Source organism: Anoplolepis gracilipes, chromosome 6, assembly GCF_047496725.1.
Source record: "Anoplolepis gracilipes chromosome 6, ASM4749672v1, whole genome shotgun sequence".
NCBI lineage: Eukaryota > Metazoa > Arthropoda > Insecta > Hymenoptera > Formicidae > Anoplolepis > Anoplolepis gracilipes.
In genome coordinates this window covers 10,931,966-10,951,348 of record NC_132975.1, presented here as the reverse complement: position 1 = coordinate 10,951,348, position 19,383 = coordinate 10,931,966, and the positions used below count along the sequence as shown (strand labels likewise).

The following is a 19,383-nucleotide window of genomic DNA, read 5'->3' as shown; positions in this document are numbered from 1 at the left end:
AATAATTAATCATCCGTAAGAGTTCTGAATCTTGGACCGCCAATGTTTTGCATTTCGATCACGCGGAATGCAAACGGACCTCGGGTACGTGGACCTTGGTATATATTTTTAGTGCTTGCCGTGATAGAGAGAGAGAAACGAGAGGAACGAGAGAATCAGTATCATGATCGTTGCGAGCATTCAGTGAGCGGGGATCCAAGGTAAGGGCACGACGTCGCAGTGACGTCACCGGGCGTCGCGACGACAGCATCGCCGTCGCCACCGCGGCCACTCGCGCGTAGGCATCACCGCGACCTGTCGCCGCTCTCTTTTTCGTCGTGTATATTGTTCGCTTCCGTGTGTAAACGATATTGTCACTTCGGCCGAATCAGTCACGTTTGCCGATAGTCGTCAGTGATTGCTCTGCTGCAGCTTTGTCACGTCCGGTACTTGATACATCCGGTAACTCTGAGGTAAGCAAGGTCAGCAAGCGCGAACGCAAATTAACTATAAGATATAGATGGGTGCAGACAGACACCATCATTTTACCAAATTTATCAATGATCTAAATAGAATATTAATTTTTATATATCAGAAGAAACCTAAATAATATATTAATTTTTATATATAATGTGTATTTTTTCTCTAATGTATAATATTTTAAATATATTTTTTCTCTTATTTTATTATACTTTTATTTAGGCTTCTATGAAATAAAAAATGTCATGTAAATGTCATGGAATTTCTTTTTCTTTGCACTACCGAAAAAATTATGGAAATTAAAAATCAATTTCTCTTCCTCAAATATGGTTTTAATTTAATAGTGGATATCAATTCATTATCTATATTGTATTAAAACATTTTGCAAATGTTTTTTTGTAGTTATTGATATTATTGCACAAAGTGAGTAGAAATCTCTCTAGTCTTTCCGTATACTTTTATAAAATTATAAAACCTATCAATATATTATTTTTGCATGAAAAGTTTATATATATGCTGCTCAAAATGGTATTCTGATACAGGAACAACACATGTACACTTACTGTCTAGTTTAAAAAAATTAAATTATCACGTAGTTTTTTAATTCTCAAACTGAGGTAAAAAAGGGAAAAAATTTTTTAATAATGTATTACTTTTTTAGTTCTATAATTAAATATCATAATAATAGAATTGAAAAAGTAATAAATTATTAAAAAATTAATTACTTAATGTAAAAAAATTTTCAATAATATGATTTACCCGATATATTTGAAATTAAATCTATGATGGATAAAAGAGAATAAGATGTGAGACGAATATGCGCGGGATTTACTGGCGGGATCGTTATCGATGCTCGAGCCGCCTGATTGAACGACGTATATCGTTCGAATGAATATATTTTCGTGATGATGAGAACGAGAGAAGCGTTATACGCGAATATGCGTCCGAGATCAAACAGCGGACGCAAACAAATTGGAATGCTCTTGGTCGCGCGCGCGTGCGTCCGCGGACTTTCGTCGACGCTCTCGCGACCATCAATCATCAATCAACGTATATTGGCCTCAGGACGACGAATTTACTATGACGCGCGTGTCGGCCGCACTCACGAGACCGAAATTGATGCTATGCCCGGGCGATGTATTACGGACACTTTGTGTGGTCCCTCTTATTCAATACAGATTTGTTTGACTCGCCGTACGATTAATCAAGTCGCAAATAGAAGAACATCAATATATCTAAATAATATTTTATCAACCCAAATGATTACTTAAATGATTATTTAAAGTTTTGTAAATTAAATTGTTTAATTATATTTTTGACAGAACAGGAAACAAATGTAATTGTAAGAAAACAAAATTAAAATAAAAATGGATTATGAGAGTAAAAATGTTCCGATACTTAATGCATAAAATTTAATGCGTGTAACGCAAAGTTATTTCAGTTCAATAAAAATATCCCACATGTAATTTTTTACTTTCTCTAAACTATAAAGAGAAAGAGAGATGAAAGTAATATAAAATAAAATTTTTTTAAATATATAAATTAAGTGGAAATTTTATCTCGGAAAATAACGATTCTATTCGAGACACGATATTATGAAAGTTTGAGTTGCATATTTTTTAATCGTATCTATAAGATAAATAATTAGTTATTGTGCTCGTTTTTAGCTAGCATTTAAATACAAAAGCCGTGCCACGATTATTGGAAAGGTCTGTCCTCATCTTCTGCCAAGTTTGCACGAAATTAACCATCCTCTCGCGGACGCGCGGAAATAAGACGTAAGGCGATCGACGGCGCGGAAAACGAGAGCTTTCGCAGCGGGCTATCATCGCAGAACGCATGCGTGATAGATCCATCCTTGGTTCGAGATGGATAAGCACGATCACTGAGACTCTTTGTCATGCATCCGTTACGCGTCAGTTTCCCATTTCGCTTGTAGCCAGGAGGACGCGCGACAAAGAAATCGCGGTGAGATCGGAAGTGATCGAAAGTGTTGGACCGAAAAATCAATCATTCGCATTTTCGATTCTTTTCCTGCGAAAAATCGCATTTTAATATTGATCCTAAAGAATCAGGAAGACAAGAATTCTTTTGTTTCTCCTCTCGAATCCATATTTATAAATCACTGTAGAGATCCGCACTATTGAGGAATTCTTCTTTAAAAATAGATACTTTTTTGCAATTTTTTAAATTATAATAAATAAATAAATACTGCGAGTTTCCAAGTCAATTTCTAAAACGATCAACGGAATATTAAGGTAATTTCCTTCTTGAAGAAAAAGAAAGGAAATAGCTCTTTCTTTTGATATTAATATTTATAAATGATTAAAAATATCTAAAGTTTGTCCTCCTTCCACTGGTGAAATTATAAATAATCGAGGAAATATTCTGCTTTTATGATTACCTCGTTTGCCTTTTAAAATAAATCTTCAAAAATAATCTAGGAAATTCTTTATCTTTCTTGATTCAATTAGAATCAATTCGAATCGATTGCCAGGAAAACTCTGAACTTGACTTGTTCTTCGAGAAGCGATCTCACAAGAAATAAAAAATAATTTAAAATTGTGTTTATTCTCGGGATATAAATCGAAGATACATAACTCTCTCCGAAAACGATCTTCGGAATCGATCCTTGTGGAATGACTTAAGGAATTCGGATCGACGGATTTTAACGATCGACACGGAGACATAGAGCTTTTTTACCTGATCGTCTCAAAACTCCGTTCATGTCGCAGACTTCTAAAGAGGAGATCAACGCGATGAAGGCCAACACGGCAGCGACGAAGATCCAGGCCAACTTTCGCGGATATCGTGTGCGTAAGCAATTGAAGGAATCCACGCAACGTCGCCGTCAGAGTCAGCAGCAACATCAGGACTCGCTGGCTCAGCAGCAGAAACAACAGCAGCAGGAGCGTCCGAAGCCGAAGGAACATCTTTTCAAGAGACAAAACACTAGGGAGGCACTTGAGGAGAAGTCGGCGACGAAGATTCAGGCGGGTATTCGCGGCTACCTCGTACGGAAGAGACAACAGGCAGTTCAGGCCGCGGCGACGAGGATCCAGGCTGGCTTCCGTGGCTTCAGGACGCGGAAGTTGCTGAAGCAGAACGGTCAGTAGGCTGTACTTGCTGATCTCTTCCTGGAGTCAAACGAAGGATGATATAGGACGTCAATGTGTACTAAAGGTACTTCTCATTTATGTGAATTTTTATGTTTCTCATGATTGCGCTCTGATATAAATTTACAGATATTATGATTGTATGTGTGCGTTTGTTGCAAGCTTGAGTAAAAGACATAAGAGTTTCAGTTTTTCTCTTTTTCTATGCTTTGATATATGTATGTGTGCAATTATATAACTGTGGTTACTAAAAATGATTAATTGTTATCATAAATATAGAATATCTAATTTTTTTAGTTCATATTGATAGTATAAAATTAATTATCTCTACATATTTTTTAATTTTTTTAATCAAAAATATTATTTTATAACATGGCTTCTGTGAGTAGATGTTTAAAATATAAACAATGAAAGAATAGAAAAAAACTAATAAACGAGTTCATCAAATATTAATTTTAAAAAATCTCAGCAAAAAATGAAAAATTTTCCAACTGTTACTAAGTTGAAAAATTTTAGCTTTAATCTTTCTTGTTTTAAAATACGTAATTATCTGAAATAATGGAAAATTGTCACAGAAAAGAGAATAGTTATGTGTCACATAACGAATATTATCTAACATCTTTTTTATTCAAACATTGCAATACTCGACAATATAATGAGAACTAGCTATGAAATAAAAAATATTGTTTTCTAGGTTCTATCTTTGAAGCGTAATAACTCGCGATGATCGCTTCACGATCGCGTGCTAATATTAATCAGCACTCATTAATTACAGAAGGAAAATGTAAACAGCTGCAACATATGTGCATCTGCGACATCTCGTCACTCGAATGTGACTTTTACAAACGCGGTTCAAATATAACACCAAGCTCGCCCTTGACCCTTAAATTCTTAGCACCAAATCCTCTGGCACGCATCTCTCAATAATCTCAATATAATAATCTTATTTTCATACTATCTGTTGTTTGTTTTTCAGTAATATGTGGATTCGTTCGTGTACTCGGAGGAAATCTCAGAATTGTGGTTCGAAGAAACAACTTTTAATTAAACAATTACGTTGATCGTCACAATGCTTGACATGTGTATATTTTTGGGACACTGTGTACTTTTGGACTCAAAAATTTGGTGAAATACGTCGAATATATCATCTCCAAAATTAATTGATGATAAATAATGACACATTGTCTTATAACAATCTTTATATTTTATCATTATATTTACTTATTGTTAGTTTCATCTTTTTCTACGCTGATTTTCGATAATGATGGTGATGATAAACAATAATAGTGATGAAAATAAAAAGCAATCGATATGCATATACGTAATACGTATGCAATAGAAGTTAGTTAGTTAAAGTTAGTTAAATGATTATGTGAATCTGTTAAAATATTCTCTTGTTATTTCATGTCATTTTTATTGCGATGTAATTAAGGTACTAATTACGATAATTTGAGTTATTAAACATAAGTTGAAGATATTTCTGTATTGTAATTTCGTATGAATCTTGTCGATAAACAATATATGTACTTGTATAATGAGTAATGTATAGATGTATATATACTTTTTGTCATATACTTGCATTATATTTCACCCACGATTTTGATTTGATTTTATGGATAATAAATCTTCAACCTTTATAATAATTATTTTTTAACACGCATTTAATATTGTACACCAGTGTCAATTCTGAAAACTGATAAAGGATCATTGAAATTAATTTAATAACGAGTTAGTTTCATATATTATTCAATGTGTGTGCATATACAATTGTTATTTTTTTCAATTGCAAAAAAAATTATTATGTGTTATTCATCATATTAATACGTATATAAATTCAAAATAAAATAATACGTGAGAGAAAACTCTTATCCGATGAGACAACAACAGTTTGCCAAATTTTTTTGGATGGCAGCACTTGAATATAGAAGAGGTATATCATCTTTGAGATACAAAATTCTTAATTTTAACATCAGTTACATATATTTTTCAGTTTTCTATGAAGAAAAAATTCGATACATTTAATGAAAAGAATATGTTTAAATAAAAACATACATATATATATAAATAAAAATCAAGGAAATGTGAAAACTATTAAGTATATTTGTCGTTGTAAACATAAAAGCTATTTTCATTTACCATTGTAAACAAATCATTTTAACTCATTTATCATCATGAAGAAACAATTTTAACTCACTCATCATTGCAAATAAATATATTCTCTTTCCGCTTAAGAACACATAAACAAAATTATTTGAATGAGGGAAGGTAAGTCAATAATGCGCATATGAATGCAGCCAATTTTATTTTGTTGTCCGTTATATAGGGTGGCGTTCACCAAACATTCACGGCCGGTTTCCGCAAAAATATCGAGAGTTATAAGCTAAAATACTCATCGCATTTTTAAGACGTTCACAAATGACTAGTTAAAGAAATATAAAACAAAATTATATAATAATAAAAAATTCATCTCATTTTTTAGTATTAAATATTAATTAAATATTATTATTAAATATCAATAAGAGTTCATTAAAGAAGCGATATATTTTGATATACTGATAATATTTTAATTTCTACCTCACCTACGCGCGTATTAGAAGGGGAATGTCAAAGACTTTAAAAATTAAATGATGTTAAAAATATATATGTTGAGACGAGTGCGTAAAGTTGGAGCAACTTTTGTAAACAATTAAAAAATGTCGAAATTTTCTCTTTTGGACAATATTTAACGATCAACACGAAAGTTCTTTCTCTTCGTTCGTCTTATCCGCAATATTTTCCCTTGTGTCCTTATATGCATTTCGATCGGCGTTCTCGATTTTCAGCGGAAACCTTTACGGTGGATTCGGAACATGGAGGTCCCAGTCATCGCCTCGCGCGCGTATTCCACGAGAGACGCGATTCACAGCCAAGAATCATGCGCGATGATTCATCGAGTATCTCACGAGATCAAGCTAGCCGGCGAGACGCACGCTCGCTCACGCGCGCGCATCCGCGTTTCATTAGGCGTGCGTAGATAGAGCACGATAATTAACACAGTAATTAAAAAATCACAGAAATGCCATTAAACACGGACAGGGGCACCGTTGTCTCGCGAGAAGGGGATAGAGACCCAGGCCCCGTTATCTATCACAATCTAGATACTTAATGAGATACTTAATGAGATTATACACATCGTGAAATGTAATAAATAATTCGGAAAATCGCTAATATATCCTCATTTTTCTCTTTCTCTCCTTCTCTCTCTCTCTCTCTCTCTCTCTCTCTCTCTCTCTCTCGTTTCACATTCGTTTTTCGCATTCGTTGCATCCATCCGTCATCCTTTTCGTTTATCCAGAGCGGCTTGTGGACTGAGTTTCCATTTACTTGGCAACTCTGTCGAGGGGAAATCTGTCGAGGAGAGCCTCGAGATGGCTACCCGCTTCCAAACTCTGATGTGGCAGGCAAGCACGATTCGCGAAGCACGTGAGGGAGTCCAGACTGCAGCCGGCGCATCGGTTGCAACTGCAGATCAATCCGTCGCCGCACACGCCCCAGGCCTCGCTCGGACCGCCACAAATCTGGCCGGGGCCCTATAAAGCGACACCGATAAAATGATACAAGAGAGCGACGAAATTTTTGTCCCTCGCAAATTATCATAAAAATTGATATCAACGAGAGAATATCGATGATAAAGACAATATAAATTTCACAAATTTTTTTTAATATAAATTTCGGAGAAAAGTAACTTGAGAAAATATACAGAATATCCTAAAAAAAATCATTGGCTAATTGAATTATATATTCTTCTGTCTTCGATTCTGTGAATTAAACATCGAAATTTCATCTAACTTTGGAGTTTTATTGGAGACCAATTTCAAGAATAATTTGGCGAGATATTTTAAAAATTATTTTTTAATAAAAATATATCATATACGTATACGCAATTGTGCAGTTGTGTTATTACTTACACGTCGGCATTCGGCGATACCGCAAAGAGCCGATATTGTGAAACCAAACTCGCATTTATCACACTCGTCGCCGCAACCCACACACAGCGGTCTCACCTCTTGCCGTCGCTGAAGTGTGGGATGAGAGTAACACTTGCCGATTCTGAAACATTGCATTAAAGATATATTATAATTTACATTATAATTTATATAAGATTTATCTTATCTGTCACTGATCCATTATCAGTACTTACAAGAAGATTGTGGCCAGAAAGGCGATCACGTGAATGAATTGGAAGGCAAGCATGATGATTAGCCGGTCTGAAACAGAAATGACTCGTAATTTCTTTTTTTTTACTTTTATATGAAAGGAGGAGGGCCGATAAACCCCCTCTGAATTTTATTATAAATTATCAAAAACACTTTCTTAATAATACATAAAACATAAAATTAAGCTATTTTCAGCCTAATGGATATGTTTAACATGGGTGTTAACTTGTTTAAACACAAAAATTCGTATTATTTGTGGATATTTTGTGTAGTATTATAGAATTAATATTTAGAATAAACAATTTGATGATAATGATGATAATAATAATAATGATCTTAAGTGTTTGTTTGCTTGTCTGTATTGTTCTAAATACTTTAAATTATCTTTTCATTTACTAACGTTAATCACTTCACTTCAATGTCTTGGCATTACACAAAACACGTCGATCTGGAAATATTAAATATCTACGAAATATAAACATCACCATGTCTCCAAGTTGACTTTTCGTTGGCAATATATCACGTGCTGTTATAGTGGATCAGGTTCGATAACCTTGATACTAAAATACCAAAAAAAAGAAATACATATATAAGAATTTTTTGATATCTCGCCGAAAATAATTATCTTTTTAAATATATATATATATATATATATATATATATATATATATATATATACATATATTTAATTATGAATACAGTGTTATATTTATTTGAAAAGATAATTATTTTTATGGCAGTATCAAAAAATTTTTCTATCCACCAAAAGATCATATAAGGATGTACACTCAAGAATTAAAGGACCACATGAGTGTACTTTAATAAACTCGCCTCATAAAAAGAGAGAACACAACACACGAGTAATTCTGTGATTTTTATACGCACTTTGATCTCTAACTCAAAACACCTTGATCGAGCGATCGAATGAGAGAAGAATCAATCGCGTCAAGATTTAATTAATTTTTCCATGATGATATTCTATAATATGTCTTTGTATTCGCGCTTATATAATGTCTATTAAACCAAGCCATAATGATGATGATGAGATTGATGAGATTGATGATAATGATAACAATGCAGCGGCCGCGATGTTAGAGTCGCGGAAAAGCGTTCGCGCCGGCGACTCGTCTCGGGAATTAAACAGGCAAAACTGATGTCCCACATCGAGGATCCCCACTCTGTATATAGCGAAACCATTTAGCCACAGCCTCTGTGACGGCCTCCAAGGGGGCAAAGACTACCGGCTTGAACCGATTCATTGATAATAAAGAGAAGCGCCCGCGTCCAACTCAATGCGATTCCTCGTCTTAGGATTGTGTTCTTCGGAGGGATTATTCAGAAAAAATTATTTTCTTTTTGAGTTTGTTAAAAGAATAGTGTGAGGTTTGAGGAAAATCTGTCCAAGATAAATTAAAAATAATCAAAAATACCGGGAAAGTTTTGTTAAATTAAGCTGGAATGTTTTAATCTTAGAATGCGGTGAGTAAAAATAAGATAAGGAATATTTTAATTAAGATGTTTGTCGGATGTTAATAAATAAATAGAGGTAATATATTAATATGAGTAGTTTAACATTGAATCCATGTAAAGTGTGATAGTGCAGAATTCGTATCAGACAAATGAAATACAACATCATAATATTATACATTGATTGCGATTTAATTAATCCATTGTACTTGTGTCTCACTCATAATTGTAACTATTATTTTACAGAATATTTAGCGTTAAAAAGAAATGAGATTTTTACTCGCTGGGTTCATCGATCGAAAAAGTGCATTGTTTCTTGAAATAGAAATAATAAACAAATCTCTCCTGTTCTTCTGTTTGATTGTACTAATAATAAACACAAACATATTTTATGCGGCCATATGATCCACTTTCCGCCGAACAAGGCTTCCCTTCTTCCCTCCTACACGACTTCCCATAAACATTCGTTCAAAAACAAGGAAACTGTGTTGGCTGACTCAACATTGATAGACCGCGAATCTCCCGGCCTCCTTTATGTTTTTTTTTGTAAGCGCATGTGAGTGTAACAATAAAGGAATTTTTTTATCTCACATTATTACATATAATCTTATTTTCGTCTGACATTTTGTACAATTGTTGCATTCTCATCTATATATGTAGACTATTATTTCCGGACTCGCTTCAAAGAATAATCTCTCCATTGCCATCTAAATATTGCAAAGGTCTGAAAAAATATAATAAATATAACCTAACAATAGTGGATTTGACCTTGTAATTTTGTTAAATTATCTTTTCTTTTTTATTTTTAAAACCTTTACTATGAGATATACGCATGATCGTTATGATATATGATTTTACAACACAAAGTAATATTTTTCACGCAAGTCTCTCTTGGAAATATGGTTATTTGCATGTCTAACGGTTCTAATATCACGTAGCAACGACGTATCGACAAATGCGCAATTGTCGTGTTTTTGCAAAAATTGCATTATAATAAGATAATGGAAATGTAGATACGGCTGGCGCCTTGCGAAATATTTTGTCTCGTGCAGATCCGTCGCAATTACATTTGGTTGAATATTCGACGATCTTTTGTTCCCCACACAATCGCAGAGATATATTTTTCAGGGCGTGTGTGATCAACGATTATTTGTCGAGACGTTACATCTTTATTGTGGGTCACTGCGTCGAACCACGAGTCTTTCTAAACTTGCTACGAGACGACGTAAAATTAGCTCCCCAGACGGCGACTGGTCGATTCTCCCTCGATGTGAGCGAAAACATGCGTACCACGAGAACCGGGTCAATGACACGTGAAATATGCATCATCGAGGGTCAGGAACCCAGATTTCGAATTTTTAATTGATATACTCTATTATGTCAAAAAGATAAGAAATAAATACTGTGCAAATAACGAGTTATGAGAGAGAGAGAGAAAGAGAGAGAAAGAGACAAAGAGAAATGTCAAAATTACTAGGGTCGAATAATCCTATTAAATTGATAAATACACAATCTTTGTGTTAAATGACAATCAGAACATGGGTATGCAAATACGTCCTACGTTTAGAAAACCCCCGCGCGCAAACAATATTATAGGTATATAAATATTCAACTTCTGTTTATTTTCGTGGCACTGTGTTGCATCGAAATTAGTCTCACGTGTTCGTGAAAATTGTCAATAGTCACTACGCAATCACCGGTACTAAGAACCAGGGGAATCATCAGCTATAATCGTCGCTTTCTGCGTCTGTGAATGACGCTCGTCGCCAGACAATGAAATTCAGCGCGTGGAATTCTCATTGATGTTTCGCAGATATTAACTCTTTCTAATTTAGCTTATTGCGCGAAATAATTTCGTATTTTATTTATAATTAGATTTAAGTTCTTTTATGCTAATGCGTAAATTTTAATATCATCATTTCACGTGCGCCTGATCTAATATTATATATTGCAAATATTTGCAATATTACAGAATAGAAAAAAATTTTTATAATTAGATATGTGAAGAACAAATACTATTATGAAATAATTTTATATACACTACTACAGTAAAAATGGACGAATAATAGAGTTTGCAGAATTTAACATATTTGATAAGAATTTTATAATTATTAATTTTTTAATTATTGTTAAATTAGAATACGAGCGGTAATAATTTATGAGTTTAGAACAAAATTGGGGAACAATAATATTTTTGCTTAATATTATAAATATAAAATCATAAAGTTTCTAGCGATCGCGTCATTTTAAAAATAATGATCTTGACGAATCCAATGGACTAAAATAAATGTAAAATATATATAGATGGAAATAGAAACGTCAATCTGTGTGTAGAAAATGTTCATTTATACGGTAATTTCCAAATCTATGAGACTTTAAAGAAATTATCACTTTTACGACTGATAATCTATAGGAAGCCAAAAACGTGAATGATCTTATATAGAGCCGCGTGTTCGTCACTCAACCGGATCGTACGAGTACCGCACGCATTCCACACAGAAGGATACACAGAGAAAATCCATGAAGGAATTTTCGCAGATCGGAAAACGTGTCTGACACGACATCGCGCCTCTGCTCGCTAAGAATAGCCGAAGAAATTTGCGTTGCTCGACACCGATGCCAAATTCTCCCTCTCTAGCTCTCCCTCGCCCTCCTCCCTTCACTTCCGTTTTTATTCTTTCTCTCTCTCTATTTGCACCTTCTTTACCCAACCTATCTTTCCTCCTATTTTTATCTTTGTATATCTTTCCTCTGTACTCTTGAATTTTATTTCGCCTCTCTTTGTTCGATCTATTTCTCGTTTTCTATAACGATCATATTTCCTCTCTCTTGCGCCATTCTCTCCTCCCTAGCTCTCTCGTTTTCTGTCATATGTACATATGCACACATTTTGCTCTGTCTTGTTGCTCCACTGGTACAAAGACCGACAGGACGTTCAGTATCGTACCAGTTAGCATTCGTTTTGGACGTGTGCGATCTAAGAAACGGCAGCGGCATATTCATTCAACAGTGAGAGCTTGAAGAAACGCGTCCCTCGAAAGTGAACTTGAATTCTGATAATACTGAACAACTACCAAAAGATTTCGAGGGAGTGCGAGAGAGTTCTTTCGATTCTCTCGGAGTTCGCGATTTATTTGTGGAGAGTTGAATACTCTTTCTCCATTTTCTTCGTAGTTTAAATAGTGAGTACTATTTACATTTATTCTAGCAATCGAGAGTGTACTGTTGAAATTAAATTTGTTAAAATTAAAAAATTATTGGATTATGTTAAAATAGATGGTCTTTTATAATTATATAATATTTTTATATTAATGAGCGTAAAAATTGAATCTTTTCTTTTTTGACAGCAATTCTTTAAATCTTGATAAAGCATGAGATTAAAAATAGTTAATTAAAAGCAACCGATAATAGTAAATTATTACTCAAAAAGAAATTTGATGAAAAATCAAGAATAGACACGTGTTTCGGAAAAAGCGAATGCATCATAAGACCGATTGCATCGGACTTACGATGATTGCATATTTAGAAGTTTTCATCATATGTTTTGAGCTAAAAGCGGTATCTGATTCTGCGTCTTATTTACTTCATACGTAGGTAGTTTTCGATATATACATGGAACAACAATCGAATAGACACTTTTTAATGTTAAATTATGTTCTGAAAGTGAAATAAATATAATCCATTTTTTTTGTTTAATGCATTTTTTAGTAAAACAGAAAACAGATGTTTCTAAATTTTTAATAAAAATAAAAGAATCTCAAAAATGTATATATATAATTTAAAACTAAAATATTGTACTTATTTTTAGCTATAAAAATTCAGATTTGTAGCATCGATAAAAAATGCGATTTGTACTTTCGCTATAAATACGAAAATCAGTATTTTCTCGAAGTGCGTGTTTAGTTTTCAGATTCTCATGAATCACTTGTCGAGCAAATATGTTTACAATCAACGGTTGAAATTTTGTTTCATCTGGACCGAAATATTGTTGTTAACTACAAAATGCGATTTCTAAAATTTGCGCCAAACGTGCCACGTTGCCTTCGTAGTTTTCATTGGCTAACATGTGATCATCATCGAATCATCTGACATCGCGTGTCTTTTGACGTGCATTATCCCGAATGTTACAACGTACACAAGAGTTTTCTAAAAGAGGCAAGAAAAAATAGAAAATCTAATTTATAAATATAAAAGTTAATAATATAATATTTTAAAAGTGAACTACACGTGTATAAAAGAAATTGGTAAAAAAAAAAAAATGACAAATGCAGAAAATTACCTCAATTAAATTCGAGATATTCGACAATAATTTTGTAATTTATAACCGGCCTTTTTTCGAAAAAGATGGACAGATTTTTGCGTATCGAGGATAGATCGGTTGGAAAAAGCTAAACTGTTTAAGTATCACATCTCGGTTACCCGCAGACGTCGAAAAATACATGGCCCCTGCTCGAGGAGCAACAAACGCCACGCATACCAGACTTTGAATAAACATACAAAGAAGAAGAAACAAGAGTCGGTGTAAATCGTGAGCACAAAACGGAAGCATTGCTTTTTTCTTCCAAGAGAGAGAAAAAGAGAGAGAGTGAGAAAGAGTTAAATCTTTGCGAAGATCTTGGTGAAGAGAATTTTTCGCAGTCAGAAATAGCGTCCAATATAGAGAAGCGAGAAGCAGAGATACAGAAGACTTAAAGATTTACGTAGATAACTTGCCAAAGAGAGAAAGAGAGAGAATATATCATGTGAACAATTTTTGGCTGCACTAAGCGACTTGAGCTCAATAATTCTTCTGGCATCTCGAACTTGTCATTAAACAGTTAACAAAATCTATAAATTCGCGATTGATTCACGATTAATTGAAAATTGATTTTGAAAATTAATTTATCGAAATTTTTAGCAATACAATATTTATATAATATATTTCGACCACTTTTATTTTGTAGCCTGATATTTAACAGTTTTCGTTTTTCGAAACAATATCTATAATTAACATTTAATTAATCTAAAAATATCCCGCAAAAAGATTTAGATCTAACTGGTCTCTTGTTCTGATCTAATATTCTATTTGTCTTCAACATTTAACGCGACATCCCGAATTAGTTCTTTTATTGACTTTGAGATCCAATTTTCACGAGAAAAATACATTAATAGAACGAAAATAAATTAATAAAAATCTTATTGTTTAATTTTTCAGGACGGCTTGGAGATGGGCATGATAGCGCGAGTAAGGCGCCGCGTCCGCGCAAACTCACTGACAGTTGATAAGGAAAAAACAGCACAAAGTGTCTGTCTTCTAAGCGCAGTTCTGCTTCTACCCTACTGTCCACGCGGTCCATTGCCGCTTTTACCATCGCCTGCGCCAGTCTTGTATTCAGCTCTCGTATTGCCGGTGGTCCTAAGCGCGAATTACAGGTACCCGGTCCCGACCCTGAAGACTCTCGCCGAAGCGGTCAAAGGTATAACGAGAAAATAGATGCTTTAACGTTATTTTTAATCTTTCTTCTCCTTTCTTGTTTTATTCTATCTTTTTAATTTTAGCTTTAAATTTGTTAAAAATACTTTAAAGAAAAAGAAGATTTCTTGTATTGAAGATTTAATCTTTTGATTGCACATAGTAAGAATTTTATATCTCCCTCTTATCCTCTTTTTTAAAATTAAAAATTAGTTTTTGACGATTATCAGTATATGATTTGTCTCTAAGTTTTGATAGAACCAGAGAGATTGAGAGAGAGTTGAACTGGAATTTTATATAAAATTATTTAAAAAATTAAATAATTTTTTAATTAAAAATAAAAAATAATAAATTGTATAAAAATCAGACTCTCCTATTATTTAATTATATTATTATATAAAATTAGAAGATTAAATCTGTGAAAAAAATATATAAAATATGATCTTCCTGAAATTTCTTTTCCTCTCTAAAGTATTTAAATAGATATAAAAATATAATATATCCAACTTTAAATTATAAATAATATTCATTTTCAGAGTACAATCTACATTTAAATTCTACAATCAATAGTAGAACAATAATGTACGCTCTCAGTTTGCAAAACACCAACGAGATATATAACGGAATAGAATATCGTATGATCAGCGCAGTAGTCCTATAGAGTTAAAATATAGTACATTCAGTAGTACAGTAATAACATTAAATGATCCATTCTAATCCTCCGTGAGAAACGCGAACTTTGCGAAGACAGATCGTAGGTGACGATGATGATGGTCGGTATTTACCTGAATTCTGGAGTCACCTCGCTGCTTGCGGATGTTGTTTCGTCTCTGATCGACGATTCCTTCCGTGTGGAGTCGAGTCGCTCAATGCTCGACTGGAGACCGGGCGTCGTTAGTTTTATAGGTAGCAGAGAGCCCTCTTGGCTCTCCGTCATGGTGTCCCCGACGGGGAGGTGGGTCATCTTTCTCGTTGCCATGTGGAGAGATCCTACGGGTTCCACGTAGCCGTCGCTTGTCCTCCTCCGTCACTTCCTCAGCACCTGTCCTTGTCTCATCCTGCCACATCGTCGGTGACTCGTCCTGACTGATGTCCATTAATATGCAAATTCTCTTTCGCCGGATCTCTCGCTCGGACTCGTTACTAAAAATGAAGTCGATCATTCATCGAAGCCACGTCGATTACGTTATACTCAATTAACGGTGGCCGAGGGAAACTCTTTCCCTCCATCTCTCTTTCTCGCTCGCGCGTTCGTACTTATCAGCATCAGCTGGTAACAAGTTTGCAATTATTAACGTAAAGCACGCCCTATCACGTTATTCAGCAACTTGTCATCCTCTGGATAAAACCCTTAACAGGGGGTTGGTCGCTGCTGTTCGGGTCCATCTGCGGAAAATCACTCACGACGAGGCGTTCGTTTCGCGTGCTCTCTCTTTCTTTCTTCTTCGAAGAGTGAAAGATGAGCATGACGATGAGAAAGAACGGAGGAGGATCTCTTCGTAACGAACGCACATCAATGTGTTCTTATGCGTAATAATAACGAGATGTCGCGTGTCTGCGCGTTTTTTTTTTGCTCGCCTCCGCATATGCTCGTCGGCACGAACGTTAATGATAATCTTCCCTGATAATTATGCAAACGGCTATAAACGTTTTTGTTTGATCGACGAAGAGCTGCAGAGTGTAACTTTTGAGAATTGCCTTCGTCACGTGCTCGATCTGTATATCCTTAAAATATGATTGTCGATTAAACCACGAGTTTACGATCGCCTGCTTCGATCATCTGAAATAGTTTGCCGACCGGTAGATATAAATAGCCACGTAAACGTTTTTTGTATAAAAGTGAGAAGGCCAATATGAAAATTGAAGTCATCAGTTAGTTACTTCATCGTGTCAGCATGACAGTGTATATGAGATATTGAGTTATGACAGTAAAAAAATTACTCTTTCAAGTCGCGCTTCTCAAGTTATAATTTGGAGATATATATATTAAAAGAAACTTTTTTTCAACGTTGTAATTTAAAAGTATAAATAAATTACATTGATGATTACATACCTCTTCTTGAACGTGCGTACTCGAATAAGTTTCATACTTTATATTTTTAAATTATAATTCCGATCTTGATATCTCTAAAGTGCGATGTGAGAAACATGAATTTAAAATTGATCATACAGAGACTTCATTAATTTTATCGTTCATTAAGATTTCTTTTCATCTCAGCACGTATATAAAAGTCCTCTTTTTTTTTTTTTTTTTTTTTTTTTAAACTCTTATATAAGTTAGTTTTTAATATCATGAACACAAAATAAAGTCGATTATCTCTCATTATATCATAAGCGTCGCAATATTGTTGTTGAAGGCGGAGCCAAGAGAGCCTGGCATCCTCTGAACCGCTTCCTGAGACGGTTGTACGCACCAGTGGATCGTGCAGAGAATCTTTTTTTGAAAATGCGCAACTTCTCCGTGATGGCGAATCAGATAGTATTCCTGATGCTGGCTGATAAGGTGCTGCTACCGCAACAGAGGCTGACTTGCTTGTACACACTCATGTTCTATAACGTGATAGCCTACTGTGTCAGTTACATCAAGGAGCTAATTCAGAAGGAAGATTGGTCACCGTACGTCACCTTGACCGAGCGATCCAAGATAAAGCATCTCGCCATGTCGGCCACCAAGATTGTGCTCGAGTGGACCAAAGCAGTTACATTCGTCGTCACACTGACCTTCATGCTCCTCGTATTCGGATTAGAACAAGGCCTCGATCATTACAAGTGAGTAACTCCGTTGTTCGATAAATGTAATTTACAATCATCTTTTTCGTTATAATTGATTCTGTTTGTCATCTAATTAATGTCACCAAGTTTGCTTAACATTTCATATTCATATCAATATGAGAGATAGCAATTTCTCTCATTTCTGTTATTATTTTATTCTGTTAGTGTTTTATAAAAATAATAATTCTGATTTGAATTTCTTAATTATTTAATATTCTAATCTTCACATGTGTCTCACAGACCCTCGATGATCTATTCGGTGATTACATGGATCTATTACTCGGCAACGGAGAAGGTCTTCGTGGAGATGTTTCCGACGATTCTAGGCTTCTTGCAGTTGGAAGCTCTGGAGAACATTGAGAATCTGTACGCGCCGGTGATACTTCGCTGTTTCACAATCGCCATGTCAGCGATTTTCAGCATTCTGTTGCTGCCGTCAGCTTCCTGGAGGTTTTTGATGGTCGCCACGTATCTCAACGTATATTTAAGGTGGAAGGAACTAATGCAGAATTCCGGCGCGGTGTTGCAACGAGAACGCGAGGTGTTGAATCGGTATCGAAAGGCGACCATCGAGGAGATCGAGAGATTCGACGATGTGTGCGCAGTGTGTCTATGCGGCATGACGAAGGCCAGAGTGACGCCCTGCCATCATCTCTTCCACGCGGACTGTTTGCGACAATGCCTCAAGACGAGCGATAAATGTCCTATGTGCAAGCGCGAGCTCAAGTTCGACTAAACAACGAAAAGAAATATTCTTTTGATCGTCTCCAGAGATATATAAGGCTTTCGAAACATACCGTCGAAGATGATGAAGAGAGAATGTCTCGAACGTTCAGAATGACGCTTATACATAAAAGATTTAGAGACATCTTTTATATTTGAATATAAAAGATTTACGACGTCGTTGATGCCCAAAGAATTTACGACATTTCTTTATGGTATCCAAAAGAGTCGGAATAAATTTCTCTAAACATGACTTATATTGCCCGGGAAAGGAATCAGTGAAAGGAAGAAGCTTGCGATATTATAAAACATAGATAATATTCGCAATGCTTAGAATGCATGTTCCTTTAGAGATTACTGTGATATAGATCAGCAACACTGGATAACTTAGGATTATGCACCGGACATACATTTTATTATCGCGTCGATCAATTCGTGGCTGAGCTGACTTATAATTCGTAATTTTAATGTAAACTGGCAAATGAAAATACGCTTACTTTGTATTACTATTTTTCGTTAATGTAGCATTAATGCAGTTGATCGAAAAAACATTGCGAACTGTGTTGTTTATACATATATTTGTAAAGTACTCTTTCTGTGTTGCAAAGTATACTATACTCTATTCCCACTTCTCTCTTTTTATGAATTTAAACAGCTTTGTTATATTTTGTGAAAAATTATTTTGCAAAATTGTTGATAGAATTAGAGTTAGAATTTTAGTGGAATTTAAAATGTTGCATAGTTTTGTATTATGTGCTATAATTTGATTTTTAAAATTCGTAATAAAACAAGCTTGTAATCATATGACTTATGTAATTAAGAATATACATAATATTGAGATAAATTTCTCTGTAAAATAAGTTTTTATAATTTATATTTATCTCATATTTGAGATAAAAATAGACTAAAATCCATCTCTTCAAAATTTCAGATAAATCCTTATTAAAGGTCTCAATATATTATAACATGTGTTTCTTTTATAATTGGTTACATATTTGAACAATAGATCTTTCTTTTGGAAAAAGAAAAAAAAGAATATTTTTTTCCTTTCTTTTTATATTAGACCTTACTATTTTGCTATTACTTCCTATATTCTATTAGGCTTATATATTTTTAAATGTGTGAATCCACATTTCAATGATTGATCTGAAAATATATGCTTTTACATACGAAGTTTCTGACAGAGTGTAATTTGTTC

The 19,383-nt window shown here is 34.3% G+C and overlaps 3 protein-coding genes across 12 annotated transcripts; 2 read left to right on the top strand and 1 right to left on the bottom strand.

The window, feature by feature from the left end:
• Positions 1–261: 261 nt before the first annotated feature.
• Positions 262–5,178, top strand: LOC140666458 (uncharacterized). Of its 5 annotated transcripts, none has more exons than XM_072893646.1 (3): positions 262–452; positions 3,195–3,642; positions 4,552–5,175. In XM_072893646.1, exon 2 carries the CDS (start codon positions 3,219–3,221, stop codon positions 3,573–3,575), a length of 357 nt encoding a protein of 118 aa, XP_072749747.1. In that variant the 5' UTR covers positions 262–452; positions 3,195–3,218; the 3' UTR covers positions 3,576–3,642; positions 4,552–5,175. The 5 variants fall into 5 exon arrangements, with proteins under 5 accessions (XP_072749747.1, XP_072749748.1, XP_072749746.1 ...); XM_072893647.1 differs by lacking the exon at positions 262–452 and adding an exon at positions 2,004–2,717 and having other exon boundaries at positions 4,552–5,178; XM_072893645.1 differs by lacking the exon at positions 262–452 and adding an exon at positions 2,004–2,717 and having other exon boundaries at positions 2,957–3,642; positions 4,552–5,177.
• Positions 5,179–5,860: 682 nt separating this feature from the next.
• Qbp-1 (Queen brain-selective protein-1) lies at positions 5,861–16,699 on the bottom strand. Of its 5 annotated transcripts, none has more exons than XM_072893640.1 (5): positions 8,603–8,955; positions 8,172–8,331; positions 7,756–7,822; positions 7,523–7,664; positions 5,861–7,144 (listed from the first exon to the last, which is right to left on the bottom strand). In XM_072893640.1, the coding sequence occupies exons 3-5, from the start codon at positions 7,806–7,808 to the stop codon at positions 6,935–6,937; spliced, it is 405 nt and encodes a 134-aa protein (XP_072749741.1). In that variant the 5' UTR covers positions 7,809–7,822; positions 8,172–8,331; positions 8,603–8,955; the 3' UTR covers positions 5,861–6,934. The 5 variants fall into 5 exon arrangements, with proteins under 5 accessions (XP_072749741.1, XP_072749740.1, XP_072749742.1 ...); XM_072893639.1 differs by having other exon boundaries at positions 8,657–8,955; XM_072893641.1 differs by lacking the exons at positions 8,172–8,331; positions 8,603–8,955 and adding an exon at positions 15,476–16,699.
• On the top strand, positions 12,119–19,358 carry LOC140666455 (uncharacterized). Of its 2 annotated transcripts, none has more exons than XM_072893634.1 (4): positions 12,119–12,420; positions 14,433–14,694; positions 17,048–17,459; positions 17,703–19,358. In XM_072893634.1, exons 2-4 carry the CDS (start codon positions 14,445–14,447, stop codon positions 18,196–18,198), a joined length of 1,158 nt encoding a protein of 385 aa, XP_072749735.1. In that variant the 5' UTR covers positions 12,119–12,420; positions 14,433–14,444; the 3' UTR covers positions 18,199–19,358. The 2 variants fall into 2 exon arrangements, with proteins under 2 accessions (XP_072749735.1, XP_072749736.1); XM_072893635.1 differs by lacking the exon at positions 12,119–12,420 and adding an exon at positions 13,039–13,393.
• The last annotated feature ends 25 nt before the right edge of the window (positions 19,359–19,383 follow it).

Excerpts from the sequence above, each read along its gene's own strand:
- LOC140666458 (XM_072893645.1), top strand. The coding sequence starts at position 3,186 with ATGTCGCAGACTTCTAAAGAGGAGATCAACGCGATGAAGGCCAACACG.
- Qbp-1 (XM_072893641.1), bottom strand. The coding sequence starts at position 7,808 with ATGCTTGCCTTCCAATTCATTCACGTGATCGCCTTTCTGGCCACAATC. Across the intron at positions 7,665-7,755 it reads TTTCTGGCCACAATCTTCTT|AATCGGCAAGTGTTACTCTC; the intron begins GTAAGTACTGAT and ends GCAATGTTTCAG. Across the intron at positions 7,145-7,522 it reads GTATCGCCGAATGCCGACGT|GGCCCCGGCCAGATTTGTGG; the intron begins GTAAGTAATAAC and ends GTCGCTTTATAG.
- LOC140666455 (XM_072893634.1), top strand. The coding sequence starts at position 14,445 with ATGGGCATGATAGCGCGAGTAAGGCGCCGCGTCCGCGCAAACTCACTG. Across the intron at positions 14,695-17,047 it reads TCTCGCCGAAGCGGTCAAAG|GCGGAGCCAAGAGAGCCTGG; the intron begins GTATAACGAGAA and ends TTGTTGTTGAAG. Across the intron at positions 17,460-17,702 it reads CAAGGCCTCGATCATTACAA|ACCCTCGATGATCTATTCGG; the intron begins GTGAGTAACTCC and ends TGTGTCTCACAG.